The sequence below is a fragment of the Mizuhopecten yessoensis genome, unplaced genomic scaffold (genome assembly GCF_002113885.1).
Source record: "Mizuhopecten yessoensis strain PY_sf001 unplaced genomic scaffold, ASM211388v2 scaffold2369, whole genome shotgun sequence".
Lineage (NCBI taxonomy): Eukaryota > Metazoa > Mollusca > Bivalvia > Pectinida > Pectinidae > Mizuhopecten > Mizuhopecten yessoensis.
In genome coordinates, this window is record NW_018404512.1 from 1,170,940 (window position 1) to 1,190,598 (window position 19,659).

The following is a 19,659-nucleotide window of genomic DNA, read 5'->3' on the forward strand; positions in this document are numbered from 1 at the left end:
GAAAAATATCAGCGTGTGAAACGAAGCGTAACTTCGAAATAGTTTCCAGGAAGTGTTATTAACATTTGAATATATTTCTCAACCGAACGTCACAATTCATTTTTATATCTGATACAAGTCCAATTGAAATATGGAGCGTACATTGTTTGTTTGAAATCAGTTAGAATAAACGTGTACATCTATGTTACAAATTATTGTTTCTGCTAGAACGGGGTTTTATTACCAGGTCTTGACATTGGCTACAGATAATATTTGAGTCAATCAATCATATTATGTATGATCTGTACCTTACGTGGACTTGCGTACATGTACAATAAAAATGGCTGGTTTAAAACTAGTAATGATCTTCATCAGACAAAATCGGTAAGTATAGGAAACACAACGAATGCACGAAATAACATATACAGGAATAATATCTACATGCTTTACACACGCTTAGATACTAAATACAACGATCACTTCAGCGGTCCTTGTATGGATACCATCAATAAAACAATGCAATGTCACGATATAACACAACACCAACGCACATCAATCAGCCAGCATGCATGAATGTTTTCTTGGAGAAGTCTTAGGAGGCGGAAGGCTGTGATTTGTCGTCGTCTTTATTTTTCAGTTGTGGCTTCTAACATCTAGTTTGCAATGCTACATGTAGCAAGGTCCACAAATCCACTTTCGCTGCATTTCATCTCCAACAGTGTTTATGACATTTGTATTCATTTACCTCGTGCTGTTGTTTTGTTCCCAATCTAAACACATATCTGCTTAGGTGGCGCTGATTTTGTATACTGTTCTCTGAAGCCCGTTAACATGAGATTCCGCTCAAACACCTATTCTTGTGTCCTTGCAAAGACTCGGATGCTTACTGATTGCAATTTATGTTGACATGTTAAGTTGGCTTGCCACTCTGAACTGACGCCATCAACTCTTAGCAAACTGAATGAAATATTGCCACATGGTTCACAAAATCTTGCTTTTGTCGAATGTTACCAAGGCGTATATGAGCCGTCGAAGCATAACACCTGTGGATAACTGGAGGCAGATCAGCCCTCTACGACAATGCCTGGAGGAGAAGATGTTTAACTAAGATATTGATAACCATCGGTTACTCCAGTCGATGTACCCTGCCCACTGGTTAAGTGGGTTATATCACACGCATACTTTTGAGAGATCTGCTATATTTTTACAATACAAAAAGCTTCGTAGCCGTATATAGAAAACATGTAAATACACCATAGTGTCATCCAATGACAAGCTCAAATTTCGTAACAAACAAAAAACAATAAGAAGACATTGTGCACGCTATTATATTGGAGGTATATAAAGGTAAATGTATTTCGAAAAGCAAGTATTTCTACTTCACATATTAGCATCTGTCATTGTGGCTTGAGTCGAATTAAAGAAATGATGCTCGTAACCAATGATTCATGGCACGGTGGCCAGGTTTTGATGTTGGCAGACTTTGACGTTCCCGAAATATCTTGGTATTTGTAACAGTACAACATTGTATAGCGTATCCCCTATCGCGAGAAGACGAACGGCACGTACATTATACCATCTTTAATAAAATGTCTTAGCTTTCTATATGTGTTGCTTTGGAAACGCAACACGGTAAAAATAGTCTTGTACTACCAATCCTTATATCTTCAATTAGCTTCGTACAATTCCGAGTCATAAGCGACCTCATAAGTATACTGGGTTCTTTTTGTCCCGCCTCTCCGTCTGTTTGAACAGTTCTTCAAATTGAGGGAGTCTATTCCATCAATCAATATCAGAATTATCATCTTAGCTTCGAACAATTTCAAGTTATATAATTATTCCGCCGCTTCGCGAAGCGGTGTTATAATGTTTTTATACCAAATTTCTATCTGTATGAACAGTTGTTGCCAGATAAATCTAAACGTAGTTCGGACAGATTTCTCAGTAAAACTTTAAACAAGTATGTTTATTTCTTCCTAAACATCCCATACTGACATATATAGGGTGAGTTGGATATTGATTGTTGATGATTGCCAGATCATGCAGAAGCTGTAAAGGGAACGAAACATTTGTGACGTACTGATATAAATTGAAATGTCTGTTTAAATAATATGTTGAGCAAGACAACGTAGAAATCAATCATTTCCTAATGATAATCCAATAATGTAACCTTTACAATTTGTGGTAAATATATAATCACTCTATTTTGTTATATAAATTGTGTTTTTAAGATCTTTGCCTGACTTACGAAGAGTTCCGGATGGGTTATAAACGATCGCGAGGTCACGTAGCAACTGTATACGAAGATAGCATGTGTGATGCTTTGGTCCGTGAGAAGTGGTACCGGTTTATCGGGGAGGCTGGTGGTGACATGACTACCGACATAGAAAGTCTGATGACGTGCAGCTCTGGTACCTACTATTCTCTCTGGATAGATGGTCAATACTTCCTGATTACTGTTCATCTTCACATACAATTTGAATATATGTTTTTATAAAGACTATCGTCAATGTCATAGTTTTACCTTACACCATGAGGTCTTATTAAAATTTAACCAATTGTACCTGGCATTCATATAACTTTTCAATGTAATGTTTAATATTAAATGCCATTTATGTTACGACACATAATTTATTTAATAAGGCTGGATACTGGTAATCTATCCTTTATAATACATTTGCATGTATTGGAAACTTAATGCATTATATATTTATTTTGTTTACATAAATCTATCAATTCGAAACAAATTCAAAGAACTGCTTTTATATATATATGCGACAAACTTCTTTAAGAATATTTCATATTAACACATTGATATAAACACTAGATACCATTGGAATTGATTTTATATTTTTTTTAGAAACATACAATATGCAGCATTATGTATATGTTGTTGATAATACTAAGTTGTTTACAACAGGTCAGTATAATATCACCAACAAAAACTGTACAAACTCACCATTCCCTACTACAACAAGGAGGACGTCACTGGTATGGACAAAAGATACTGGCACGACATCTCGGACACAACACACAACTACAAATACTCCAACTCGACCAACCACTGCTGATGGGCAACCAACTCCGCTACCGACAATGTCGACATTTATTGGGAGGATACAAACAACTTCGGAACAACCTACTGGAGACTCTGTATCTGGTTAGTTAATATCACCTTGTTGGTTTAACTTGATGATGTTAACATTAACAACGTGTGACACGTGCAATATACTTTCTACAAAACAAAATTCTAGATTTGTATATGTGTTGCTGTAGAAACGTGACACGGTAAAAGAGGTAAGGAAGGGTTACGCTGTTTATCAATGTATCTTCTATCTTCGTACAATTTCGAGTCATAGGATATTACTCCCGCTCCGTGAATTACATGTATACTGCTTTGTTCCGTCTGTCAATCAAACCCTTTGCGGTCGTTTTTCCCCCAACAAATTTTGGTTTTTAATAAGAATATTTGCCTTAGACAAAATAAGAACATGCTTGGAAAAACGTGATAATATATATATATATGTCATTGAAATTTCAAAGGTATGTCTGAATTAAAACAAGTTCGGAACATTCGAATATGGGTATGATCGGTCAAAATTCACTGTCGTTGTTACTAGAAATATTCTTTCACAAATATGATATTAACGTTCCTTGTTATCACTATATCGGTCGTATTTCCTGACAGAGTTTTACAAACTTTACATATATTTTTCCTAGACAATGTTCTTGACACTTTCAAACATGCACATGATCGTCGGTCAAAGGTCAAGGTCATGTCGTTAAAGGGATCAACAGATAATAGATGGAATGTACATTGGAATGGGGCATGCTACTTATTTCCTTTCTCTAGTTTAATCATTTAACACTTACTAAATTACATATTATCATATTATTTCACACATACGATGTTATGTGTGTAAATTTGGATTTCTGTTTATGAGTAAATATTAGTTGTTAAATATTTTCAGGTGTTGGAATACACAGAATGATTATAGAAAACGATTAAAATGTATACCTCACTCCTGTTGTTGTGGCGGTAGTGTGGCTTTGTATACTAGTGTTGACAATCGTCTTTCTTACCAGGTAAGTTGACCTGTAATGCCAATTACACCTCCTGAAGATAGTGGTAAATGCAATTATCTATCGAACACATCCGTAATTTGAAACGAATATAAATCGCTTTGTTTGAATCTGCAGAAATTGGTACATCATGTTTGCTTTACTGTCTAGACCAAATGACAAACCAAGTTATTTGAAATAAAGATTAACGTCTATAGTGTAGTGTATTATTAAAGAAATATAATATGTATCTACTAAAGACTTCGTTCAATGTTCTATAGATGAAGTAGTTAAATACATCATGTAATGTATTGAAGGTGAAATATAGAGTATGCATAGGAAAGACTTGTTTATACTGCATCATAGGAGAAAAAAAGCTGTATCTAATTAATTGTTTATTTATTGTATTATTGGAATTCTATTTTATATTTAGTATACAAAGTAAAAAGAATTTATCATCCCTACTCTGTACGGCCTAGGCCTCTTTTTTGCGAGTAGTATTGTTTCTATATTTGCCAATGGCTAAAAACATAAATAAAAAGGTTTATTTTGAAGCGAGCATTTTCGTGCACACTCTTACCATCCAACTCGGATTTATCAAAAATATTTACATTTTCCGTTCTTCTTTTTTCCCGGATATGTCCCTGCCTTCAAACCCAAATGGAGGTCCAGGATGTACCAAGTGCAGTAAAGGTTTGTGTATGGACATATTGTATAAACTACGTGTACTCTTTATATAATGCGCAATTACATTTGTATATGCTGTTTTACTATCTGTGATTATGTATTTCTTAGCATACATATACTATATCTGTATTATGTGTATAAAACGCAATATGTATATATCCTTTACTACTTGTATATTGTTTTATTACATCCTTGTTGTACGAATACTTGCTGCAACCAGGAAAACTCAAATATGGCGTCATTTTATAAATCACTTTGATATTTACGTTGTACAGTGTTTTGAATGTATGTCGATAAACAATTCATTCCTCACTCAGGTGTTTCTTTCGCCTAGGACAAGTCACTTTTGGCTTTGTGCGATGGTTTGTTGTCCGTCGTCGTGCGTCGTCTGTTGTCCGTGTATCCTCGACACTCTAGGGGTAAGCTAACTTTACTCTCTCTCCAACCCTAGACTGTGTCTAAAACTAAAAGCTTGCGGGTAGCTATGTCATTGGTCTAAGTTACAAATATCCTGACCAATCGCTAGGCTTGTATCTGTATTTTAAGGATTACATAAGAGAGACACCTTACTTCAAAGCCTGTCTATTTTACCTTTACGCGGCCAAAGATTATTTTGATTTACATCCAATGATCAAGCTAGTCTTACCGTCTCATCCACAACGTGACTTACATCAAGCCTTTGACTTTGTCCTGTAGTATTCCAGGGTTGCAGAGAACGTAAGTGAGCGTACTCCCTAGATATCAAGGGTGTTGTCCGTAGTGTGTATGTTAACAATGACCTTTTTAAGTCTTTTCAAAACAACACATCACATACAATTGTGCGTAGGGAAGCCATTACATGGTAACCTCCCTCCAGAGGTCCGACAGTGAGGCTAAAAGAAGTGAAACTGGTTAACATTATAAAACCCGTCTAGTTCAGTCCCGGGTCTCACAATTAAATACTCTTCTTTATGGAGGGAAAGTGCTTTGTCAAAAATGATGAATTTTATTACCCTGGGTCATCCATACTCAAATATCTGTCTCCAGTTTATGTAAAATGATGTGTGACACTATATTCCGTATTATAAAATACAAGGTTTTGCATCATACCTGATGTATCTTAGACACATTTAAATGAAAATAATACCCCTTAATTTATGAAGCAAACACAAAAGTTTAGCTCAAAACAATGTTCTGAACCAAAAAATATTGTCAGTGACTGATCACTATGTTATAGGTTACAAATCGGTCAGATCATACAGTATCGAATCATATATCATCTGTGTTTTAGAATTAACACAGTTAAAACGATTGTCCATGTGAACGAAATAGGTAATGTTTTTTTTTATATATTATGCAAACATTTGACCAATAAATGTATTTATATTCATAGACATGCTATTTCCATTTGTACATTATATGGTACATGTAACAAAGGTGTTACGTCATTGTTTTCCTGTGTTTATATGACGATTTAATAACGAACGTCTTTTATCAAATTATTACATCAATCTCTCGCCTAGTGTACGGTTAAACAACAAATGAACTTTGACATTATGATAACTACGACATAACCTAAGCATATACTAGTATCCAATCAGCATCGAAAAGGGGATCTTTCGTATTGTTGTTACATAAACCAATCATACTAATTATTGTGTTTCATTGCAACATGGAACATTCTGACCTACTCATGTTGTAGATGATTTGGAAAGATAGAATATAATTGATTCATATTCATGGACGTATGGTGGTTAATGCATAAACAAAATGTTTTTTTTCTTGTCAAGAAATGAATGATAAACTTTCAAATTAACTTTATTTATATTCAACATTTTCAGATCTTCGTGATATACGCTGACCTCTTTTACATACTAAGGAGACACGGAATGTATTAACATATTCTCGATAACCTGTTTTTGTAAAAATATATCGAAATTCTAAATTCTGGATAATATGAAAGGTTAAATTCAACGACATTTTGAGGGACTATTTACACGCATCATGACGGGTTATTGAGAGACAATATGACAGGTTAGTTTTAGACGATATTACGAATAGTTTAATGACTACTGGGGGAGCTACTTTCTGACAATATGATGTTTTACTTATAGACAATTTAGCCAGTTACGAACAAACATTATGACGGGTGCTTAATTAATAATATTGCTGGTAATTTATGGACAATATGACAGGTTACTTATGAACAATATCAACTTTACTTGAATCTATCCAAATAGAGGCTGCTCGAATAATTACAGGACTGCGTAAAGGAACCTCACACTATAAACTTTACTGTGAACTTGGTTGGGAGACCTTGCTGCAAGACGAAAAAACACAGACTTATTCTTCTATACAAAAATCTTACAGGAACTGCAACCACTTATTTAACTGAATTAATTGAACCCTTTTTCAACAATATGAACTCATACCTATTGAGAAATGAAAGAATCTTTACAATTCCTGTGTGCAGAACAAATACTTATGCCAAAAGCTTTATTTCGCCTTCACTTAAATATTATAATGACCTGACTAACATCACATCACTATACCAGTTTAAACAACTTTTAAGAAGAGCTGTAAGTGACATCATGTTACAAGACACAAGTAGAAACTTTACCTTTGTCAACGCAGGTGATAGCAAATACAACATCATACTCTGCCAACTTAACCTTAGTAACCCAAGTAACCTTAATTTTGATCTACACAGAGATCATCTTCTTGAATCACCAACGAGTACCTGTGGTGATGCCCATAACACAGTACATCATTTATTTTTTTTCTCATTAGTAACAAGTATGATGAACCACGTAAAACCCTTAAGGATAACTTATTTGATGTTAATCACAATCACTACACTCTGGATGTACTTATATCTGGCTGTGGTGATTATGATGAACAAACCAATGTAAATATATTTGATTGTACTGCCGAGTATGTCACAGCTACACATAGATTTCCACATTTATAATACATTATATATTTCTGATTTGATATTATGTCTCTTAAATATAAAAACCATCAGTTACGACTGTGCTTCTACAAACTAAACATTGTGTGTCATCATCACCCTTTCCTTTTCCTATGACCGCCTTTTCCCCCTTTGATCTGATAGGCATATATTTTGTTTGTTTTGTATGCTAAGTATCATTCATCCTAATTATAGCATAGTGTTGTTTTATGTGATAGAATTATTAGTAAGTAAGGACAATCTCATAATGGTGGACCAATTCAAAACCTGAGTTTGCATCTTTCTGTTTACTCAATTTTGTCATTCATATAGTAAAAACAAATTATAAAAAGATTGGAAAATCCTTGATTTACCTACTTATTAACAAATGGCTACAAAATATTGATTTGAATCAACCAACACTTCAAAGTCTGCCAAATTCTTTCTTTCTTAATTATCTTTACTATGAAAGTCAGAATGCAGTATCCATGACTGGCCCCAAAACTCATGGGTGAATGACCAGTGGCTGATAAGCCAATATGGACATGTTTGGTCTGTATCCCATGAGTGGAGGGAATCCTGTCATGGATGTTAGATTCGAGGCTCTAAAAAATTATAATTTTGGAAAACATAGTGAATACACTATTTCATATATTATAACAACTCTTAAATGTTGTCCTTACTTCCAAACTCATATCTCATATTTAAACATTTTATGTTTCATACTTAAAATAATAAACTTTGAAATTTCAAAATAACAACATACTATATTATATATATATATATATATATATATATATATATTTATATACTCATTGTTACCTCTAGGAGAGAACTAATATAGGCTATGCCTATCGTTTTTCTAAATGAAACACTATGACAGATTGTTTATGGACAATATGACGGGTACTTAAGAGACAATATGACGGGTACTTAAGAGACAGTATCACGGGTAATTCTCGGACAATATGACGGGTAACATACGGATAGTGTTTAAGGTAAATTACAGCCAATATCACGGATAACGGATACTATTACTGACAAGACAGTGTTTATGTTGTAACTGGTTACTCAGCAATAATAGATGGGTTACAAACGGAAGGTATGACAGATTGTTAAGAGACAATAAGGCAGGATATGTTTTATAGGAATAATTGTTAAAATGAGCTAGTCTGGAAAAGAGTTATGTATTATACATGTACATAATACATCTTTACCTTCTGTGTTACTGTAAAAAAGTGACAGAGGTATGAATGTCAGTTAGAAATAGTTCCATATTACAAATACACTTAATGTATTTTCAAAAACAAGAAACGATGGTGTTCTCAACAGTTAATACAAAAGATCAACCACATGTAAGTGACGTCAGATTTGTTTTGATGTACAGAAACCATTATAAATACAATACCAAGAAGATATTACTTCCCTGTTCTCTTCTAAGTATTCGACCTGCGTGAGTTAGTCTTACTACTGCCAATACACCGTTATTATTCACACAAGTGTTCCCATGCACAATAGCACCTGTACTATATCTATGTGCTTACATTATACATAATGAACCAGTATTAAGTTAAGGTCAATTAAAGCTTTACAAACTAACCGGGGCACCACAATCAGATAGAATGACACAATGGCAATTTAAAACAGTAGAATATTTTCAGATGATTTTATTTAGTTCCAAACAAAAGTTAGCGATTGTTTCTAGCAACACAAAGTGACAAGAAGTCCCAGAAGGTATACATAAGAAGGAAGTAAAACATTTTGTGCTGGACATTACATGTCCACCGTAAGATGACATGATGTTGGGACAAGCGATCTAACTAGTTAACAATAGTATTGAGACGGGCTAACTTTTGACAAGATGGCGCTGATTCCTGTGATGCTATTTCTATGTTACGTTAACTGTGTTACCACAGGTGAGAAAATAATTTGTTATTATTTGATTGTAACTTCCATTTTGGATATTCCGATATAGCAGAATACATGTTAATATCATAGTACTATTTATTTATCATTGTATTTACTGTAATACAACAACTCCATTATAACGATACAGCAGGGACTCTACATATTTGTTGAAAGGTTGTCATCTTGTTTATCACATTAACACTAACATGGCACTTTACCCTGAAAGTTCTATTTATTTCAAACCTGTCTTGAAGATATGTCAATTTATACAAAATCGATTGTGTTCGTTTTGAAATTTATCAAATACTTTGTTTTATAATTGTGTCAATGTTAAAAGCTGCATATAACTATAATGTCATTTCATTCAAAATGTTTAAATATGTAACAATTAAATACTCACTTTTGATAGACAAAATGACAAAGTTGGTCACCATGTACGTTATAAATGTGAGTGACCGTGTACGTTATAGATATGCGTGACCATATATGTTATAGTTGAGGGTGACCATGTATGTTACAGATGTGGTTGACTGTGTATGTTATAGATATGGGTGACCAGATATGTTATAGTTGAGGGTTCCATGTATGTTACAGATGTGGTTGACTGGGTATGTTATAGATATGGGTGACCATATATGTTATAGTTGAGGGGGACCATGTATGTTACAGATGTGGTTGACTGGGTATGTTATAGATATGGGTGACCATATATGTTATAGTTGAGGGGGACCATGTATGTTACAGATGTGGTTGACTGGGTATGTTATAGATATGGGTGACCATATATGTTATAGTTGAGGGGGACCATGTATGTTACAGATGTGGTTGACTGGGTATGTTATAGATATGGGTGACCATATATGTTATAGTTGAGGGGGACCATGTATGTTACAGATGTGGTTGACTGGGTATGTTATAGATATGGGTGACCATATATGTTATAGTTGAGGGGGACCATGTATGTTACAGATGTGGTTGACTGGGTATGTTATAGATATGGGTGACCATATATGTTATAGTTGAGGGGGACCATGTATGTTACAGATGTGGTTGACTGGGTATGTTATAGATATGGGTGACCATATATGTTATAGTTGAGGGGGACCATGTATGTTACAGATGTGGTTGACTGGGTATGTTATAGATATGGGTGACCATATATGTTATAGTTGAGGGGGACCATGTATGTTACAGATGTGGTTGACTGGGTATGTTATAGATATGGGTGACCATATATGTTATAGTTGAGGGGGACCATGTATGTTACAGATGTGGTTGACTGGGTATGTTATAGATATGGGTGACCATATATGTTATAGTTGAGGGGGACCATGTATGTTACAGATGTGGTTGACTGGGTATGTTATAGATATGGGTGACCATATATGTTATAGTTGAGGGGGACCATGTATGTTACAGATGTGGTTGACTGGGTATGTTATAGATATGGGTGACCATATATGTTATAGTTGAGGGGGACCATGTATGTTACAGATGTGGTTGACTGGGTATGTTATAGATATGGGTGACCATATATGTTATAGTTGAGGGGGACCATGTATGTTACAGATGTGGTTGACTGGGTATGTTATAGATATGGGTGACCATATATGTTATAGTTGAGGGGGACCATGTATGTTACAGATGTGGTTGACTGGGTATGTTATAGATATGGGTGACCATATATGTTATAGTTGAGGGGGACCATGTATGTTACAGATGTGGTTGACTGGGTATGTTATAGATATGGGTGACCATATATGTTATAGTTGAGGGGGACCATGTATGTTACAGATGTGGTTGACTGGGTATGTTATAGATATGGGTGACCATATATGTTATAGTTGAGGGGGACCATGTATGTTACAGATGTGGTTGACTGGGTATGTTATAGATATGGGTGACCATATATGTTATAGTTGAGGGGGACCATGTATGTTACAGATGTGGTTGACTGGGTATGTTATAGATATGGGTGACCATATATGTTATAGTTGAGGGGGACCATGTATGTTACAGATGTGGTTGACTGGGTATGTTATAGATATGGGTGACCATATATGTTATAGTTGAGGGGGACCATGTATGTTACAGATGTGGTTGACTGGGTATGTTATAGATATGGGTGACCATATATGTTATAGTTGAGGGTCCCATGTATGTTACAGATGTGGTTGACTGTGTATGTTATAGATATGGGTGACCATATATGTTATAGTTGAGGGGGACTATGTATGTTACAGATGTGGTTGACTGGGTATGTTATAGATATGGGTGACCATATATGTTATAGTTGAGGGTCCCATGTATGTTACAGATGTGGTTGACTGTGTATGTTATAGATATGGGTGACCATATATGTTATAGTTGAGGGGGACTATGTATGTTACAGATGTGGTTGACTGGGTATGTTATAGATATGGGTGACCATATATGTTATAGTTGAGGGTCCCATGTATGTTACAGATGTGGTTGACTGTGTATGTTATAGATATGGGTGACCATATATGTTATAGTTGAGGGGGACCATGTATGTTACAGATGTGGTTGACTGGGTATGTTATAGATATGGGTGACCATATATGTTATAGTTGAGGGTCCCATGTATGTTACAGATGTGGTTGACTGTGTATGTTATAGATATGGGTGACCATATATGTTATAGTTGAGGGGGACTATGTATGTTACAGATGTGGTTGACTGGGTATGTTATAGATATGGGTGACCATATATGTTATAGTTGAGGGTCCCATGTATGTTACAGATGTGGTTGACTGTGTATGTTATAGATATGGGTGACCATATATGTTATAGTTGAGGGGGACTATGTATGTTACAGATGTGGTTGACTGGGTATGTTATAGATATGGGTGACCATATATGTTATAGTTGAGGGTCCCATGTATGTTACAGATGTGGTTGACTGTGTATGTTATAGATATGGGTGACCATATATGTTATAGTTGAGGGGGACCATGTATGTTACAGATGTGGTTGACTGTGTATGTTATAGATATGGGTGACCATGTACATTATAGATTTTGGTAAACATATGTATTATCGATATAGGTTGCAATGTAAGATGTTGATGTGACAGAGGGATAATGATTAATTTGCTTGTTTTCTTGTCCTCTATGATGATATAATAGTTTTTTCGTTCTTTTTCCAGACACTGCGTTAGAATGTTTCATTTTTTATAAACGTTTCTTTCCAGGTTAATTATCAACACAGATCAGACAGATTGTTTAGTAAAGTTTGAAAAAAGGAACATCACATTTTACCCTGAGATCATTGTCTGACTTCTGATGTGTTACACACGGTTTGTAAGCGATAATGCCAGGCCTAGCAGAAATTATGTAGGGAAAATGTGTATGATGAAAGAATATGTGACGCTCATAAAAAAGTTAAAGTTTGTGTGATGTACCAAACGTTTATACCATAGGTCAAGGATCCATTATGATTATAGTTTCCAGGAAACCATAAGCTCTTGAAATTTATTTCTATACGATAAAAAATGCTTCTAATAATGTAACATTACCAAGTTGTGTTAAATACATAATCACTCTATTTTTTATTATATTAATTGTGCTTTTTAAGATCCTTGCCTGACCTACGAAGAGTTCCAGGTGGATTATAAACGATCGCCAGGTCACGTAGCAACTGTATACGAAGATAGCCTGTGTGATGTGTTGGTCCGTGAGAAGTGGTACCGGTTTGTGGGGGAGGCTGGTGGTGACATGACTAACGACAGAGAAAGTCTGATGACAAACAGCTGTGGTACCGTCTATCCTCTCTGGATGGATGGTCAGTGCTTTCTGATATACACGTTTGTTTATAAATATAAACATACCTTTGAAGACCATGATCAAAGTCATATATTTACCTAACAACGTGAGGTCTCAATAGTGCTCTACAACATTTACATGGCATTCATATAATCTTTCATGATAATGTCTTATTTTAAATGCCATTTATGTTAAGACACGTAATAAATAGGTCCGGGTACTGTGACTCTTTCCTGTATAATTTCAATGCATTATATATTTAATTTGATTTCATTAATCTACCAATTTAAAATAAAGTCAAAGAACTGGTTTTATGTTATTTATGCGACGAACTTGTTTAATTCATTAGAAGACATTGATCATTACAACAGATGTCAATGGAATGAATTTACTCTAATTTAAGTTAACGGATTAAATATGTATATTTTCAAATATATCCACAAAGGATTTTGTTTTAAATATTCTCCAGGTGAGATTCCTGAAGTTGCTGAAGGGATCGTTGACAGAAAAGTTTGCTTAAAGTCAATTTTCTCGTCGTGCCACAAGTCATTCACAATCCAGGTTAAGAACTGCTGTTCATACAGAGTGTACTACCTCCACAGTGCGAACATGTGTCCGTCCTCTTACTGTGTTAGTAAGTACCATTTTCAGATACACTTATAGATGTATTGGAAATAAACAAAACATGAATGAAAAATCGTCGGTTGAAATAAACAAAACAAATTTCAATGGCTGTTTAATTCATTAGAAGACATTGATCATTACAACAGATGTTTAAGTTTTAATGTTTTTTATTTAAGTTTTTCATAATAAGTTTTTAATGTTTTTCATTTAAGTGAGGCAGTGGAAAATGTCTTTGATATAACCAAATTACTTTGTAGATGAAGGGTTAGCCATTCTGGTTAAATTGTCAAGGTTAACAACCCGCCTCTTGTATAATCTGTCTGAATTATCATAACATTTTATTAACTTTGCAATACAAGAGACAATAATATATACGTTGTGAATGATACAAAGGACCTATGCTTTGTAGTAAAACGTGAGCCTCGTGACCGACACAATCTTTTCTATATATATGCTATTCATTTTGGTCTAATAAGGAACAGGAGAATAAATATGAAAATTGCATACTCCTATTATTTTGATAATTCATGATACTGTCGTACTGCCATGGTGATGGCTCGAGTGATATTGACCAATTAACATATATCCTAAGGATTCCACTAAAAACCTTCAGGTCCCAGTCTTGTTCCTCCTGTCGACTGCCCCGGTCCATCTACGAACTCTACTACACGTGCCTCAACTACGACTGAGACAACTACATCTGGGGATACTACTACCGGTATATCTACGAAGGAGACGAAAACTACCACGCAAACAACTTCGGCAAAAACAGGTACTAGTGAGTAAGAGCTTGCCATTTTTGTGTAGAATCTGATATAGTATATGTGTATTGATGATTTCCGTAAAATGCGGACATACCGGTTTATAAAGTGATAGCAATAAATAGGTATTCTTCATAATTAAAACCGACACTTTGAGGACAATTTGTTTAAATCTTTCAAAGTAAATTCACAAATCACAATTGTTTGTTTTTTGAATAAATCAAAGTAGAACAATTTATTAAGTTTTAACATTGGATATTTATTTAGAACGTCTTCCATAAATGGTGTTTTTTTTTCATTTTGGAGTATTAAAGTGACACAAACATTTTTAACTCAATTGCCACAATAATATACATCAATGTCATCATTTACGTTCAGTACTTAACACTAACACTTAGGTCACCTGTAGTTGGTATTTCTTGATATATTCTATTGTAATAACAATTTGAAATCAAGAACCCATTTAAATATCCTTTATTTTTCGCAAAAGGTTTTAGTTTAGCAAGTGTGTTTTGGAGTTGTCTTAAGTTCAAGTACATATTTTCTTTTGATTTTGATGACATCTCAATTACTAGCTTTAATAACTCCTGTTAAAGTTGTATGTACATGTATATAACTCCTTACAATAACTTTCATTCACACTAAAGAAATATCAACGATAACCTTTATAGAATGAATAACAATAACATTATACCAATTGTTTCAGATGAAGTGACAGCACCAGCATCAGAAAGAAGCTCAGACCCAGTAATCTTTGTGCTAGCAGTAGTATGCGTTGTGCTTCCAGTGTTGTTTTTCGGGTAAGTTGTAATCATATAATTTCTATGGTTATATAAAGTGATTTTTATTGTCTTTCAACTTCTTGATTAATGTATGAGTGTCAGGGTGCGTTTTTTTGGTGTTTTTTAAGACTAAGGCGTACCATATGATTCCTTTGCAATATGTATATGTTTTCCTTTATTCCTAATAACTCAAGTGATATGTATCAATAAGATTAGGTTGACGATGGCAATTATCAGTTTTATCAAAAAGGAATAAACCTGAAAAAAAAAGTAAATCAATTTACAAATGACCTTACTTTCAGGATTGCATTCGCCCTGTACATGAGGTGTAGGAGAGAAAAGGGTCTACCCGAATCCTGTCATGTGGGGAACGACGCAACAACGCATCATTCCAGGGACATGAACAGTGCTTTCACCGAAAACTCTCACTACGAACAACTTCAGTCAAAAATCCAATCAGACGGCGAGTATCAAGATATAAACGGTTCTTTAGTAAATCACCACTCATGGACTAATCCAACGACTGTAGTTCACAACACGTATCAAATCTCTGAAAAACAAAGACAGGAGAACTGTATAGAAGGTCCGTATTATGTGCTGAATCCAAGTAAAGTGCAATCACACCAATCTCCCTACGAGGATTTGAAGTTGCAAACAAGCTCCAATCCGTACGACATTTTATCACAAACTGCTGCTGATTCGAATAAAACGTCAAATGTGGCGTTAAAGGAAGCAGACGCCAACCCCTACACTGAAATACAACAGTGTACGGAATAGCCGAATTTAATCTGCGTACGCAGGAAACACATCAAAAATCTCCAACTCAGATAATTTCTATTCTGTTTCTTGTAAAATAGAAAAAGTGCACTTGATTCGCGATAACCCATAATGAATGAATGAACTATATGAAAATGTAAAAAGACCATCTTGGTTGAATTGCACACTTAAGGATAATAATTATAAACGTTTCAGTGCCTGATTTCATCATAGTTGGTAAATTGTCTAATATAGGATATACGATCACTGACTCTGTCTGTTATAAAAATGATTTCTCATTCATGTTTGGTAAGATGTTTTACACCATCAGCCATAAAACATTGCTACAAAAGCATACAAATTATAACAAAAGGATGGTAATGTGCGATTTACGGGATCTAATGAATTGTGTAACTGGCTTTCGTACAAAGGAGAAATAGACCTAGCCTGATGTCCAGTCCCCTTCTTTGGCTGTAACCCTGTTGCAGCTGAAATATGTTCTTGACAATTTGTCACGTGATTAAGGTTTTTACAGGCACATTTGTTTTCTTGACCTCCAGTTGATTAAAGCTTACTGAGCTGTATCGTATGTTAAGTTGTTTTTTCATTAATTTATTTGAATGTTGATACGATTTATATCAGCAATTCTATTATGCATATGTATTCTGTAAATAGTTTTTGGGAGTGATTATTTTTATTTCACTACTGAAATTATACCTTAACAAATTAAGACATACACAGAAACTTTTGAAAAAATAAAAGAGACAATGTGTTCGGGAAGTGTATTCGTCTTGTGCTTAATTGACAACACTCGGCTTGTCAATATGGGTCGAATCCATGTAAGTTTTTAAATTGAGATCCGGAGTAGTTAAAACGAAACCAATAATGAGCATAATAAAAAATCGCGATATTCAAATCTCATATGAAATAGAACATTTCCCTGAGATCATAGCGACCATAAAACCTACCGTCAATGTACCCAAAACGGGACACTTGTAGGAAAACGGCCATTCAATGCAAAGAAGTACTTTTATGTATACAGTTTTCGTTTGATAATACTTTTCTGACAATTAAACTGTAATAAGCTTAATAGGCCGCTGAATACCGTTACTTGGACAATTTAAAGGTAAGAATAATAACCAAAACAAGACTTTCCTTATTTACGTGCCGTGCGACGCTAATTAATTGGATATCATTTTCAAAAGTCTATTTTATCAAAACTAATGCGAGTTTTGAGAAATCAGAACCTGTGTTGACTCTAGCATGTTTCAAATATGCATATTTTCTGCCGATATTGATCATTTATCCCCAATTATTCGATAAAATACAGGAAGTGTCCCTTTCACGGTACAGTAACACCGGTTCAAGGGCCTACGTAACTCTGATGGTATTTCGCGTTCTTTTTATAGACCCACGCGCCCGAAATTACAAATTGTGATAGAAATGAACATTGGATAGGATCTATTTATGAAAAATGAACAAACATTTTCTGAACTGAAATTATGGTGAAAAGAACATTAATATTTATCTAAAAAGTGTCCCGATTTGGGTACAGTGACGTTATCCAAACTCTTCGCCACCCTGCACCTCTAGGAATTTATATATATTTTACCCTTGTTTGTACGATATATCATTGCTAGGCCTTATCAATAGCTATAATTAGTATTTGAGTCAAATATGCATAGCATTCCTGACGTGTTGTTTTAAATAGACATAAACAAGTTAAACATACCTGGTTAAATTGGTACAAAAAGTGTTATATAATCCAATAGGGAATAAAAAAAATATGAAAAAAAAATATGAAAAACACTAGTTAAACGGGTTAGCCGAATATGTTTGGTGAGGTGAGATTTTTACTGCCAAAACTGTAATTTATCTGTTCGAAACTGTTTTTCGAAAAAAAAGAGTTAAACAACACTGTTTTGATTATACAATTTTAGTGGGGCCAGTCTGGAATTCGATCCTTTGGCATTTGATTGTATATTATCACTCTAACCAGTTAAACTACCGGGTCAACGGATGTGTCCTGGCCAAACTTTTATTACAGATATAGCCAGACGGATGTGTCCTGGCCAAACGTTTTATTACAGATATAGCCAGACGGATGTGTCCTGACCAAACATTTTATTACAGATATAGCCAGACGGATGTGTCCTGACCAAACGTTTTATTACAGATATAGCCAGACGGGAGTTAAGGGAGACACATTGTAACAACAACAGTGCAGTGGGACATGTGCCCTTAAGTCAGATTTTTAATTGAAATACAGACAAGTTGTCAACAAGTCAGATGTGATATATTCTCATTAAATAGGCGAGATATTGCCACTTTTTCGATAATTTCTGATTCATTTTTTTTTTAAATCGATATGATCTTGTCAATATGTACTTACGGGAAAATGCAATTTCAATTATGGTCATAATCTTGTTAATCCATAGACCAAGTTGATTAAAATATTACACAGATTTACGCCATTCTGCTGTGAGTATAAGACTCTTTCATATGTACCGGAGGTGGATAGAGAGTTCCTTCCGAGGGGATCATAAATTGGAGTAAAACCTGAGGCTTTGCCGAGGGTTTTACATTGTACCCCAATTATGATCCCCGGGCGGTTTAAAAACAAAAATAGCAGTAGAAATGAATTTCCCATACTCCAAACAGCAATTTCACTGCATACATCTCATTTAGTGCGCAGAGAAATATAGTTCCTAGTTGAAAATAGAAAACGAATTGCGTTTTTGTTTTCAAATTCTTAATTCATGACTGATCTTGTAATTAATTAAAAAATATAAATGAAATTATAGATACCATTGATAAATACAAAGCCGGGCGAATATTGCATGTCCACCGAAGTTGTTCCCCTTAGTTTTTGTTATTGCTTTGCAATGTGATTAACCCATGTAAGATAGACTCAGCAAGCATGGTTATCCTGTATGACCAGCGTTATCTTATGAGAGAATAATGTATACTATAAACCTCGGTAGACCGTAGCATCGTGCAACGTGTAACGCTGTATGTTTTTCAATTTGCTTATAAAAGCATACGAATCTCCTCTCCATTTTCATATCATAAAGTTATAACGCGAACAAGACATAACAGGCATTTACATAAGACAGGGTTGTACCATACGAGTGGTTAAATAAAGAAAATGTTCCGGTATTTGTAGTCAGGCAGCTGATGGTATAGGATGCGAGTGTGATTAAACAAAAAGGGTTGCTAATATATTAACATTATATAGGGTCTGTTCTGGGATACGAGAGTTGTCAGATAAAAGGCGTGTTTTAAGATATTGACGTTGTTTAAGGTATGGTCTGGTATACGAGAGTGTTTAGAGAAAGGGAGATATTAGGATATTAACATTATATCGGGTATGGAAAAGGGTACGA

At 34.7% G+C, this 19,659-nt stretch overlaps 1 protein-coding gene across 3 annotated transcripts; it reads left to right on the forward strand.

Annotated features, from left to right (window-relative positions):
• The first annotated feature begins 9,202 nt into the window (after nucleotides 1-9,202).
• LOC110445796 lies at nucleotides 9,203-17,029 on the forward strand. 3 transcript variants are annotated; one of them, XM_021490589.1, is made up of 7 exons: nucleotides 9,205-9,573; nucleotides 12,780-12,884; nucleotides 13,163-13,369; nucleotides 13,820-13,984; nucleotides 14,588-14,746; nucleotides 15,442-15,535; nucleotides 15,820-17,029. In XM_021490589.1, the coding sequence occupies exons 3-7, from the start codon at nucleotides 13,303-13,305 to the stop codon at nucleotides 16,292-16,294; spliced, it is 960 nt and encodes a 319-aa protein (XP_021346264.1). In that variant the 5' UTR covers nucleotides 9,205-9,573; nucleotides 12,780-12,884; nucleotides 13,163-13,302; the 3' UTR covers nucleotides 16,295-17,029. The 3 variants fall into 3 exon arrangements, with proteins under 3 accessions (XP_021346261.1, XP_021346264.1, XP_021346263.1); XM_021490586.1 differs by lacking the exon at nucleotides 12,780-12,884 and having other exon boundaries at nucleotides 9,203-9,573; XM_021490588.1 differs by lacking the exon at nucleotides 9,205-9,573 and having other exon boundaries at nucleotides 12,474-12,884.
• Nucleotides 17,030-19,659: the final 2,630 nt, after the last annotated feature.